At 43.0% G+C, this 14,221-nt stretch overlaps 1 protein-coding gene across 1 annotated transcript in view; it reads right to left on the bottom strand.

The window, feature by feature from the left end:
- Nucleotides 1-14,221, bottom strand: part of Galnt17 (polypeptide N-acetylgalactosaminyltransferase 17) — a 508,402-nt gene that overhangs the window by 320,715 nt on the left and 173,466 nt on the right. Inside the window, exon 2 of the mRNA XM_004630407.2 lies at nucleotides 781-964. Within this exon, the coding sequence (XP_004630464.1) occupies nucleotides 781-964 (184 nt within the window). The remainder of the gene's footprint in view (nucleotides 1-780; nucleotides 965-14,221) is intronic.

The raw sequence follows: 14,221 nt of genomic DNA on the forward strand, positions 1-14,221 counted from the left end.
TGGGAATTATATTTTCTTTATATCATTTGGAGGTCCTTTGTCATTTCCTATATTAAAACAATACCAGAATACACTTTCTCACCTATCAACTTGGAAAAGCATCTTTTAATGCTAATGCCAGTACTGTGTGTAATAAAATTCTAATAATAATATCACTTTCCAAAAAATTTTTGACAAAAACATTATAAAATGTCCCTAAAACCTCCAAAAATATTTTTAAACTGTGACACAAGGACTATACCTTTAGAACTGTGGATTAAGGAAATAAATATCAAATCAATACACATAAAGATGTGAATGAGAAAAAATATTGATTAATGTTAAATATAATAATGAAAAATTGAAAGTAACTGAAATTTCCAATAGTAGAAATAATGATCATAATTAATAACTTCAAAAACCTTATAAAGTCAAATAAAAAAATAAAACCCATCTGTCATAGGCTCATAATCTAAATACAACTAGGCTCAATATACTAAAGCTTTGATAGCTGTCATCTTTAGGTAATGCGATTATGGTATTATATATATTTTTATGGTGACATATTTAAATGAAAACAATGTACTGAGAATTTTCTGTACATTTCGTCATCATTGTGATAACAATTTAACTTTTTTATTTATCTAACATTTCATGAAGAACGGTTCTTGGTTGACTGATTATGGAAGACACAGAGTGAGTTCCTATGTTAGTTACAAATGAGAAGATATCATAGAATTTAAAGAGGAACACAATCATATGACCAAGAAAGCACATCTGAATGAGTGAAGCAGAACTTACTTGGTAGGTCGATAATCCGGAATGGAACGATCCAGTGAAATTTTTTCACTGAGGTAGGAATTGTAGCCATACTTTTCATGGGGGCCCTTGGCTTCTTCTTCTTCCGCTGGGGAAAGGGTAGCAGGAAGGCCTCCTCTGCCCCGTCCGCCATAACCTTCAATGAGCCCAAGGGATTTGGATAAACCTACCAAAAGAGAGGGGAAAATGAATTATAGGAAAGGTACCATACCAAGATATGGCCCTCAAATTTCAGACATAGTCATAGAAATCAGTCATCTGCCATACAAAAAATTACATCCAGTGTATTTATCCTGGTACATACTCTAAAAATATTTTCATGGAGAGCAAGATCAAGGCAACAAGAGTTGTAGGGTTAAAGACTGACTGACCAGCAGGATCCTCTTTGGCCTTTTGGGAACTAAGTTGGAACAGGGGCCAATAAACAGGAGGGACCGAGAGACACAGGAAAAAATGAAGGCCAAGAACAACCCACAAAATGGCATGAATTGGGACTATTTTCCATGCCTAGCTTCTTTCCTCCATGAGACAATCACAACAAAGTTGGGCCTTTCAGAAAGAACAGGGGACAGCACAGAGTGAGAGAAGCAGATACCAGGTAACTGCCCAACAGTAGGGGCTTCTTTTTCTTGTAAAGAATGAGGATGCAGATTGACTTTTATTGTGCATTTAAAGCATGTGACTGCCTAACGCGGGATCTTCACCTAATGGTTTTATTTAAATTTCCTCTAAATGGCAAAAGGAAATACAAAATGGTAGGGAATAAATCACAAAGAAAAAACCCCTAAGGGTGATAACCACGCTAAGTAAAGTAAAAGTGGGCCCCTGTAATGAGCCTCCCAGAGCAACTCAAGTTCCTGGAGTGGTGGCAGCTTTACAGCTATTGCTCCATTTAGACGATAAACAACTTGATGGGCAATTTTTAAATCCTCAGCTATGGTAGGTTTCACTACTTAGCTGGGAAACTTCAGTTGTTATGGTTTTTGTTCCCTTTAGGCATTTTAAATGTGCCAGCTACTCAGCACACACACACACACACACACACGCACGCACGCACGCACACATGCGCACACACATACACACACAGCACATGAGCACATACTCACACATGGGACAGTTTATCTACATCCAGTACCCAGCATGCCTTCAACACTATTAGCAGGATGAATACGGACTACAGGTGTGCATGGAGGCTCTAAAGGTTGGGCCTCTACCTGAGCAAAGGTGGACACAGACCTCCAGGAAGGCGTCCTTGGGCAAGCGCAAAACCCCCCAGTCCACTCAGCTCCCGCTTCCCCATCACACTACCGCAAGGCCCGTATTTGCTTTTTTGTTTGTCTGAAAGTAGAAATGGATTTTCTGTAACGTCAAGATCAAAAGCAAAGCTTAGGCAGGCAGGTCAGAGTCGACCTTAGATGAACAGCCTTCTTCTGCCTGAGAATTTTGGCCACAGCTCAACATGTTCTTTATGGATCCTAACTTTTTCTCCCTGTCATCCTCCCAGCAGCTAAGGATTAGCTTACCCAACATTTCTCAACTGGTTCTTGGTCTTTATTTGATTTTTATACATCCTATTTTAATTTTTGGCAGCAATGGGTTCAGCGACTCCACACTGAACTGTATCCCCAGGCCTTTTTTCTGTTTTATATTGAAACAGTATCACTACATCACTAATTGTCCAGGTTGGGCTCAAGCTTACATTCTGCCTGCCTCAGCTTTCCTGTTAGCTGGGACAGCAGGCTTGCACCACCACACCGGCCTTGATTCCTTATCTTTAATATCACACTCCACATCAGCATACAACAAATACTCCAATAACGTCTTCTCAGTCAGGCTCAAAACACTTTCTAGGTCAAGTTCAAACACCTCTGCTTGGTTTTAAAATATCTCTTACTAATGGGAAATTAAGATGGACCAGCCACTTGGAAAAGGGGCCAGCAATTCTTCAAACTGCCAAATGTAGCCACCATGGGACTCAGCAGTTCCACTCCTAAGGATATAGCCAAGCAAAACAAAGCGTGTGTCCACACAGAAACCTGTATACAAATGTTCACAGCAACCTTATTTATAGACCATGTGGCCTTTTGTGACCTTATTTATATTTGTGTAATGTCCACCAAGCAGTGAACAGAGAAACCCAATGTGTCCTGTCCCCTCAATGGGACATTCAGGAACAGCAAAGAATGCAGTAGTGATTCATACTGCCACCTGCGTGAATCTTGAGAAGACTGTCAGGCAAACAAAGATGGTCACAAAAGGCCACATGGTCTGTGATTTGCTTTATATGCGATATGTAAGGACAGAAAATAGAACAGGGGCTGCTTAGGCTTAGTAGGCTACAGGGAAGAAGTGGGAAGTGACTGTTAATGTGTATAGGTTTTCTTTCAGGGATGCTGGAAATGTTTTAGAGTTAGACTGCGGTTATGGCTATGCAACTTCGTGCATATACTCAAACACACTAAACTATATTTTTAAGTGGATGAATGACATGGGATATATAAAATCCTCAATGAAGTTGTTTTCAAAAATCTCTTGTAGCAGATAATTCCATTTCCAGGAAGATAAGGAGCCAAGCATCATGAAACCTTTCCACCTTACCATGGAAGCACTCAATGAAATAATTATAAATTGTATAAAATGTATAAGGGAGCTTGTAAGAAAGGGAAACAAGTGGTCAGGAGAAAGCTAATGCCAGATTTGAGACCATGTCTGCTGAAAGAGAGGCAGGTGGGGTTACCCATTAACTAAAAGTACAGTGCTAGAGTCCAGACATGCAGAGAATAAGGAACTCTGTAGGTTAGGCAGGCGCAGGGACTGGGGTTCGATCCCTGGCACCATAAGCTGAGCTGGCCCCGCCCACCAGGGCCCACTGAGATGGCAACTGAGACTGGGAATGGTGGTCACGTGCCTATAATCCCAGCACTTGGGAGACTGAAAACAGGAGGATCACTACAAGTCTGATCTGTGTAGTGAGACCCTATAGACCCTGTTCTAAATACATTTAAAAAAATAATAAGGAACTCTGGAATCTCTAGAGAAATACAATTGAAACTGAAATATCTATTTTTTTAAATTTAATACAGGGTCTACAGGGTCTCACTACATAGATCAGACTCATAGTGATCCTCATGTTTATAGCCTCCCAAACGTGTCCTGGAGGCGGGGATCAAACCCACAGCCCCTGTGTCTGTCTAAGCAGGCACTTTAATCGGCTGAGTTATCTGGCTGGCCCTAAACTGAAGTGTCTATAAAAATTTGGACCTCTGTCTATAATCCAAGTACTCTGAGAGGCTGAGGCAGGAGGATCACAAGCTCAAGCTCTGGGCAACTTAGTGACTTAGTGAAACCCTGTTTCAAAAATTGTATAAAGGGCCAAGGATATAGCTCGTTGGGAAGACACTGGGTTCAACACACATGCACACGCACACACACACAGATTTCAGATTTCTGTCCTCTAGAACTATAAGAGAAAAGATTTCTGTGGTTTTAAGTCACCAAGTTTGTAGTAATTTATATGGAGCTACAAGAAACCAAAACAATGAATACTAAAACACAGAATGGAAACAGAATATATATATATATATATATATATATATATATATATATATTTAAATAAATAAATACTAACCCAAAGACAAGTGGGGTGGCTATATTAACATTTGACAGATCTAAAGGCAAATGGCTTTATACGTATAATAAGATCATTCCAAAATGGTAAAAGTAGGCTAGGGAGATAGCTTGGTGGTCTAAGTACCTGCCAGGCAATTCTAAGACCTTGGTTTGATTCCCAGTACAGCATGCCATGTCAGCCCCAAAACCCGGTGTGGCAGTGCATGCCTCTAATCTCCGCAATGGGGAGGCTGAGACAGAAGGATCGCTACAAATGCAAGCTGTGTAGTGAGACCCTGTATCAAATAAATAATTAAATAATAATAAAGCAAGGAAGCAAAACGGGAAAATAGGAAGGCAGGAGGGAGATCTTCCCGGGAGCAGAGGGGGCTCCCCCAGCAGGCTGACAGAGGGAAGCTCGTACTCCTCTTGGGAAGACACATGCGCCTGTGACAGTAAGGACAATGCCCCTGCCGAAGGGTCTTTGAAGGGACCAGAGGGGTATCAAAATTTCCTTTAAATAAGAACACCTGGCCATAAATTTAATGTTTTAATTTTTAGCTTTTTGAGAGAGAAAGAGAGAGAGAAAGAGAGAGAGAGAGAGAGAGAGAGAGAGAGAGAGAGAGAGAGAGAGAGAGAGATTTGAGAAGACACCGCTGCCCAGCACCCACAGAAGTCTTATAGTGATGCTGGCTCTCTCGAGTTTAGGTTTTATCTGTAAGGGGTCTGGAAACAGAGAAAGAAAGTAACAAATCCCATGGAGAGTTGGGGAATTTCATCCAGAAGGTAGACAGCAAAGAGACAGCCTTAGATAGTAACAGCAACGACGGAAGCACTTACTGAGCACCCACCGTGTTTATGTGGAGCACGTTTCAGGTACATGCCTGAGAAGGTTCTTATGACTTCTATTGTATAAGTGAGGATGAAAATGAAAATGGACACACTCTGACTTAGCTTTGTTTTATTGCTCTGGGAACTGACCTCAAGGCCCTTGCATTGAGTTGTATCCCTAGCTGGTTTGTTGTTGCTGTTGTTTTGCCCACACAGGTCTCTAAGTTGTCCAGGTGGGGCTTGAACTTGAGATTCTCCCAGTCTTGGAATTATAGGTGAGCACCACCACACCTAGCTTAGACATTTTTTCAAAAGCTCTATGTAGCTGATAAAGACAGATAAGATTTGGATTCTCTCTATAGAGAAAGGAAGATAAAACTTGGGCTGTGATCAATAATGGGCCACTGCCAGTGTCCCTGCAACAGCCCGTGCAAGAGACAGAGGGCTCTCACTTAGGGCAGTGCTCAAAGAGGAGCGAGAATTTGAGAAGTACTGGAGAGACGCCTCCATGAGACAGGAGACAGACAGGTGCCACGGGGGAAAGAAGACAGACTAGCCAGTGTGAGGACCAAGTGACGGCACTGTGCCCAAGGACACAGCGTCCAGAAGGAGGTCTGGGAAGGCAGCAGGTTCTCTCTGCCGTGTGTCATCTATGAGACACCCAAATGCGGTGAGGTATCCATTGTCAAGCTGACACACAAAACAATGAAAGCTCAGACGGCAGAGGAGACCTAAGATGGGAACCTGCCAACCACGAGGAGGAGAGGACCGAAGCTACGATGGACAAACCCAGAGGGAGCCAGGCATGGTGGCACACACCTGGAATACCAGCATTTTGGGAAGCTGAGGCAGGAGGATTGCAAGTTCAAGACCAGCCTGGGCAACTAAGCAACTTGTAGTAACATAAATGAATTAAAAAATAAATAAATAAAGGGGACTCAGCTTGGTGTGAAGGCCCTGGGTTCCATCTCCAGTTAAAAGAAAAATAAATAAATAAATAAATAAATAAATAAATAAATAAGAAAAAGCCAGGCCAAGCTAAGGCAGGAGGAACTGCTCAAGGAACACCAAGGGACAACGGGCAGTGCCCCGCCAGTGTCTCCGCCCACAGTCCCGCTAGCACACGGTGGTCCCTGTGCCATCTGTGGGGAGCTGGTGTTAGGACACCTGACTCCAGACCACCAGTACCTTACATAAACTGGAGCAGGACTTGCATGGAACCTGCACGTGTCCTTCTGTATACTTAAAACCATCTCTAGATTGCTTATCACACCTTAAAGAATGTAAGTTCCACGTGCATAGCTGTGTGCTGTACTGTTTCTATCTGTATTTTTTGTGGCATTGCCCTTCATTGTTTTCCTTTCTAAGCATCTCTCCCCAGTCTTGGTTAAAGCAACAGATGCAGAACCGGCAGATGGGGACAGCTGTACTTCCGCCCCATGCGGAGGAGGACCTGCACACTTCAAAATTTCCTCTCCACTGTGCGCATGCTCTTAGCGCTGCACATGAGGCTCAACACTCCAAGGAACAGAGATTAAAGAACAGAGAAACATCTTATTAAGAACCCAGCAGTGACACATCCCATTTGTCTTTATAATCTATTTATCCATTCCATCTTCACTCACTGATTACCGTTTAGGCTTTAAATTTTAAGAAGTGCTTCTAAAGCCATTTTTCTACGAGATGAGCAGGGTAGATACTGCCATGATCACTTGAGAGCTGGAGATATGGAAGCTCAGAAGAATTAATTATTTTACTTCCCAAAAGTAAAGGAGACAGAATAGGATACTCTTCCTAATGCCCCATCCCCCACAAACAAACACATGCACCAGAGTGTGCAGGTACACACACACACACACACACACACACACACACACACAGCACACTCTAAAAAAAAAAAACCAGCATTGAAAACATGAATATTTGTGGCGTAAATGGCAGCAAACTCTTACGAAGAAATACTATACAACAGTGAAAACGATTGCACTGCACATACAGGTATCAAATAGGCGGATCTCACAGATGTAACATAAAGCCAAAAGGAAGCATATAATTCACCCATATCTTCTTTGAAACATTAATCAAAGTGTAACTTATCAATACAGACTCAGGCGATGAAATTACAGAGGGCAGCTAAGAAAAGACAGTGGATTAAGTATGGATAGAAAAAGATGCACAAAAGGCTGAGTAATACTCTGCTCTGAAGGGGTGGATGCAGCTAGAATCACCAAATAATTATAATCTGCTATACGTGGTATATATGAGATATATGAAAACGCATCAAATATTGCATAATTTAAAAAGTGCTAAAGAGACTACTGATTTCATCCTTCTCCTTCTGCTCCTCCTTCTCCTAATCCCCTCCTTCCTTCTCTTCTTAATCCCCTCATATTTTCCTTTCTTTCCCAGGACTTGCTTCTATTTTCCACAAGCCTCCAACCCACTCTCTGGATTTCTTCCCAGGATGGGTGCCAAGTGCTAGGGATCTGAATATGGTATGTCCTCTCCAAAACTTATGTGGAACTGTTACTCTCTTTAGGGAATATTAATAAGTAAGACCTTTACGAAGTACTCAGGGCTTGGCCCTCACCAATGAATCAATCTGCTTGAGCTACTCATGGGTTCATGGTCTAATGTAGTGGCGAACCTATGGCATGCATGTTTTTTTGAGTCAAAAGATGTCAATGTATGAGTTGGTTTTTTCTAAACTAGAATGTCAGTATTTGGGTGTAATGGCAGTGTTGGCATTTTGAGACAAATGTGTGGATTTGGGGGTGTAGTCTGGGCACCCATCTCTAAAACTTTTCCATCACTAGATTGATGGATCCTCAGGAACTAGTCTACTATAACAGCGAGTGTGACATTACTTTCCCATACTGCCGTCTCTTGCAATGCGATGCCATGTACCATCTCAGAACCTGCCAGCAAGAAAACAACCATGAGATGTGGCCCTTCAACTGTGGGCAAGAACCACGAGCCAAAATGAACTTCCTCACTTTACAGTCAATGTCACTGTCTAATTCACATCAGAATACAGACCTAAGACACCAAGGGTCAAGGAAGGGGCCTGGGCTGACCTCTGACTTAACTCAGCAGCTTGGGTGGGGAGCACTGGATTCTTGCTCACCCTTCACCAATGGAGTTTGGCTAGCTTGTCTTTTTTGCACTTGACAATGCAACATTCCTTTTGTTTGGTCTCAGTAGACAGCTTCCAACTTCAAGTCATTAATTCCACATCAGAGCTAAAACGCATCTCGGCTGTGTTCACCCAGCATGTTCCCCTGGGCAGCCTTCCCAACACAGGCAGAGGGGACAGGGAGGAGATTTCTGGATATAACAGCACAAAAATTAAGACAAAGAATGCATGCCAATCTTACAAGGACACACGGGGAATGACGGTTCCCAATGAGATTTCCTTTTTCTCTTTTTTGTAGCATTATGTCTTCCATTATGAGAGGTACCCACTTAGCAGGCTCAAAAGAGATTGTTCCTCACAGCGCAATGTGACAACTATGAATTATATATTTCGTGGTCCGTGTGCTCCCAATTTTCCCCCCAATTTCATCTGCCAGAAAGGTGCAACAAAGCAGCAAAAATTTTTCTCTGGCATTTTAATGTGCTTACTTAGCAGGCCCTGGAAACTCTTGGCAAAGATAGCTAAGAGTTGAAGTCCAATGACAAAGCTCAAATTGGTCTCAGCCAGGAAAATTTGCCACTGGAGCAGGTTGGGATGACTCCCTGCACCCAGGAAAGCTTTTCTGAAGGTTTCCCTTGTACTCTTTTGAAAGCAGGGGCTGCCTTGCAGATGGAGGTGAACTTGGAAGTTTGGAAGTCACAATGCAAAGGGGAAGAAGACGCAGTGAAGAGGGGAAGGGAAGAAGATGGTTGACGATTTGGCACCAGGCCTGCATGACTGATCTTTGCTCCTCAGGCTCTGCCTCCTGAGTTAGTCTGCTGAAGACAACAAAGCCAAGGGGCACCATACCCAAGATGTTGAAGATGAACACAGAAAACCCAGATGGAGGTCAATACTTTATACCAAATAGAAAGGGATAACCAAACACAGCATTTAAAAGACAGAAGACAGTGCCATGAATCCCCCTCAAAACCCTCTCCTGACTTTGAAGACACTTGTCCCATTCTTCTTGCCACTTTCTAAGACTGTCACTGGAGACCCAGGAAAGAGGAGTTCAAGAACTGCTTCAGAAAGCAGTAAGAACAATGGCGCAGCTGTGCTCAAAGCAAGATGGAGTATTTTGAGGAGCCTGATGGCAATGGGAATTATTTGTACTGCAACATATTTTTACAATTTTAAACATTCACTGTATCTTCTCATCATACCCCACACTGATTATTTTTCTTATTTCTTTCCAGATTCACTCCTTATCCATTTTCCCTCTGCTGCAGGAGAGGGTCCTGTACAGGTAGTTCAGATATCCCCCTGCCCTCTTATTCGGGGCTGGAGTCATTCAGTAGGAAGCACCTTCAAGAGCCTGATGGATGGAAAGACAGAGATGTTGGGTATTTACTGTCTGTCTCCTCCCTTCTGGCCTTTGGTTTGGTAGAGGCTGCTGTCTTCTAGCCCCTGGTCAGTATCATGGACTCTTCTCCGAACTGCAGCTGTAGTCACTCCTTTTCCTGGCCCCATCAGGCCTTGGAGTGGCTGCGGCTTCCTCCTCTGTAGCCCTAGGGTAATTCACTATCTTTGTCCCTCCTTGCTGGTTCCTCAGAGCTCTGCCCAACTTCTTGCAGATAGGTTGCTAATCTCTCCCCATCATCCCCTCTAGTGTGCCCTGTGCCTCCTGAGAGGATCATCCAAGACAGAGCACTGTATCTGTCACCACTGGAACTCTTCTCCCGAGGTACCACGTCTATGTACTCTGCATAAGGAAAGGCATGTGGTCCAGCCTGGTGACACATGCCTGAAACTGCAGCACTCCAGGGATTACAAGCTTGAGCCCAGCCTGGGCAACTCAATGACTTACCTAGGCCCTGTCTCAAAATAGAAATAAAAAATGACTGGAACATAGCTCAGCACAAAGGCAACCCCCAGCGTAAGTAAGAGAAAGAGAGAGGGCACCTCGCCCTCACACAGCGCCCTCACACAAAGAAAGATCTAAAGGACCATTGAATTTGTGAATGAAGAGATGAGAGATCTGCAGATGCCACCTAAAGCCTTTACTACAAGGTGAGCAGTTAACTTTAAGAAAGAAACAGCCACTTTAGCAAGACCTGGTGTAGAAACCCAAGCAGATCTGGGGCACGCACCCAGCCCTAACCCCCATCCCAACACAGTTGAGGCCGGATCACCTCAACAGTCACGTCAGACAAGTGCACTCGACACAGCGGCTCTTTAAATGTGAGAAATGTGAGGTAGCTTTTGCCACAAAGAATTGACTCCGGGCAGACACAGTACAACATGAGGAGAAGGTGCCATGTCAGGTGTGCGGCAACATGCTGAGCTCAGCTTGTATTTTGGACCCACATGAAGGTACACAGCCAGATCCCTCATCAAGTCTGTGAGCTCTGCAACAAAGGTACTGGTGAGGTATGTCCAATGGCAGAGGCGGCAGCAGCAGCAACAGCAACAGTGGCAGCCCCACCCACAGCTGTGGGTGCCCTCTCTGGGGCTGAGGGTGCAAGTGACCTCTCAGCCACTTCCCTCCCAGCCCTGGTGAACTCCAGGTTGGTGGGGGGAGAGGAGTAGAGGAAAGCCCTTTAGTACAGTGTCCTCTCCCCCTCTCTTTCCCTACCAACTCCTCACTAGTTCCCTCCAACCAAGGAGCCTCCAGAAAGAATGGAGGAAGAAATGCATTCTTAGGGCAATTCGCTAGGTTTTAACAATTTGTTTCTCCTCTCCTCTCCCTGTCAGAGCGGACCCTACACACACCTGTCCCTCACTTGGGTTGAAGTCTCATGGAAGGTAGGCAAGGGTGTCAAAGGACAGGCGTGACCACTGCCCTTATCCCTTCTTCTCACTGTGACCCTCTGCCCTCCCAGGGATTTGTGAGCCTTCTCCAGTGGTCCTTGTTCCCTTCCTTCTGGTCCTCTTCCCCCCACTGTCTGCTGCCCCTCCCTGGGGAGTTGGTACTTTTTTTTTTTTCCCCAGGGGGAGAGAGGAGAGGAAGGAGAGGAATCTAAGACTGTCCTAAAGAGGGAGAACAGTATACTTGAGAAGGGACAGAAGCAGGGAAGGCGGAGGTTATATCTTCATAAGATAGGCTTGTTGGAAGCGCAAGGGCCTGAGTTCAATCCCTGATTCTGGAAAAAAAAAAAAAATGGGAGCTCACATAGAAAACAAATTCCAACCCAGACTGATCTAACCTGCAGAACTATCTTTTAAATATAATGGAGAAGTGAAATATTTCCATGACAAAGAACAACTAAAGAATTTCATGATGACAAAGCCAAGCCTACACAGACTACTAAATGATGTTCTAGAGAGGGAGCAAATTGATCACAGCCCCATGAATGAGAATGGAAAGAACCCGCCAAACAGGGCAAACAAACAGAGGAGAATAAGAGGTATACAGTAGTAGTCTTTCAGTTATTCTTTTGTGTTCAGCAGCAGAATATTTCCATCAGCACACTCTACAAATGGACTTCTCTTCCACCCTATGGGTCACGATTCCACTTGAGTCTACAGGGTGGATTTCAAAGAAATAGCTGTAGCTCAGTTCCACAAGTGATGCCTAGCCACCAGTAACTGTCACGGTCATTATGCATGTCCACAACACACTAGAACTTTGTGCGATATCCTATCCTCAAACTGTTAGAAGTGCTGGTCATTTACTTGCCATTCCAGTACTTACCCTATGTTTTACTCTTAGTACTTCTTTGCTATCATGAAAACTTGTTCTTAGTTCAATTGTTTTGAAACATTTAAATTTCTGAAAATTGATTAATCTTAATTTTTGTTTTAAGAGTTATACTGTATCTTTGATTTACAACTTATTTAAAAAGACATTGTATGATATCTTCTCCTAGTATTAGAAACTTTAAAAAGTATATTTCCATTTTCTGTTGACTTAAAAAAAACAGGTTTGTACCTATGTTGTTTGCTTATTATTTCTTGCCTATATCTTGTAATATGAGAAACTACTTTGGCAATAACAATACACAATGTACTAACCATTGTTACTCTCCTAAAATCTTGTTTTGAGATTTTGTACCACTGTTTTTATTTTTTTATCTTTCTTTAAAATAAAAATAACTGATGTCAAAATAAAAAAAAATTTAAAAAAAAGATAGGCTTTTTGGGGTTAGGCCCTAAACATCATCCTACTTTAGAGTCCATCAAGGGAGAAAAAAGTCAAGGGGATCAAAAGAAGGAGCCACTAGGGCCAGAGGCAGAATAGGAGGTGGAATCTTAGGGGGCCAGGGTAAAGGAGTAGAAACGGGGACTAGAGGTGCTTCCTGGGGGCCAGGAAAATGCAGCCACAGGGTCTCACCCTTCCCTCTTCCACTCCAGCTCCAGCCCTGGTCCTTTCTTTTCATCCTTTTACCCTGTGACAGAAGTTGTGGCCCTGGCCATGTCATCGTGTTCCTGTGCCCCCTGCATGTTCCCCACCCCTCACCCCCTTTTGCGTGGGCCCCATTACAATAAAATTTAGATAAAAACCTGAAAAAAAGAGAAAAGAAATAGCCAAGAGAAAACTGTCTAGATGAGTTAAGTCTATTATAATATACATATATTCACAGAGAAGAGAACCTACACTAAGCAGAGAATGCCACAGGAAAACCAAGCCTAACAAAGACCACTTGATGTACAGAAGAATACTGGCGACTTGCGAATCAGCTGTGTCCAGGAAGTGTTTCTCACTGACAAAAGAAAAGAGACTAGAAGTAAGGGTGTCTGCGTGGAGCAAATAAAGATTCTGTGTTAACAAGCATTTTCTTATTCCAGCAATAACCAACTTGAATATGCAACATTAAAGACAACTTATAAAAGGAACAAACATTGCAGTTTACCTAAAATAGCTAAGAAGATCAGAAAATGTTACTAAATGGGATAAAATAAGATTAAAGTAATGAATATCAAACAATGCAATTTGAACAATAAATATGTTTTTTGCGATTTTTTTTGTTTGTGTTGATTCTGTTTGCCCAAAGGCAATTCATGTGCACTAACACTAGCAATTAAAAATCTGAAGAAAAAAAAACCCAGTAAATTAGCAGAGGCAGAATTTTTATCAGAGATTGGACTACTACAAAGATGCAATAACGCAAAATATAACTCTTCCTTTTCATGTAGGTTTAACAACAGCTTCTCACTTCTTCAGTTTTCTGGGTTACAGTTAGGCACTTTTTTTTTTTAAGTCTTGGGGAGTGAGCCTACAGCCTTTGTACTGAGCTATAACTTCATTTCCTCTTCCTTTCTTTTGTGATAGTTTTTCTCTAAGTTGCTAAGTGTCTCAATTACTCTTCTCTCGTTGCTGGGACAAATACCCGACACTCAAAATGAAGGAAGAAAGGGTTTATTTAGCTCACAGTTAGTGGAGGTTTCAGTCCATACGCAGCTGGCTCCAAGGCAGAGCGGCACATGGCAGAGGGCAGCCGTTCATGTCAGCAGCAAAGGGCAGACAGCAAGGGAGGAGTAGCAGCAACAACGGCTGCAGAGAGCAAGCCTCTCTCCCTGATGCTGCATTCAGGCTCTCTGCCACAGGCTAGGGGTAGCACTCACACCCCTAATCCCAGTGGATCATGAGGTAGTCACAAACTCTAGAAGCCCACCCCATGACTGCATGAGGCTCTGGGGGGACAACAAGGCACAAACCATAACACTAAGGTACCCAGACTGGGCTCAAACCTGCAGGACTATGGTCTCCATGCCCCCACAGGCTTATGAGACTAAATCACCACACCCATGTAGATATTTTTTTAAAGGAGAAATGAGGAGTGTTGTTTTATCTAATATTATGTTGCAAAATAAAGCTGTTATCATTAGAGAGGCTTAACCACTGAAAGGAGATATATATATATA

The sequence above is a fragment of the Octodon degus genome, unplaced genomic scaffold (genome assembly GCF_000260255.1).
Source record: "Octodon degus isolate 3935 unplaced genomic scaffold, OctDeg1.0 scaffold00035, whole genome shotgun sequence".
Classification (NCBI taxonomy): Eukaryota; Metazoa; Chordata; class Mammalia; order Rodentia; family Octodontidae; genus Octodon; species Octodon degus.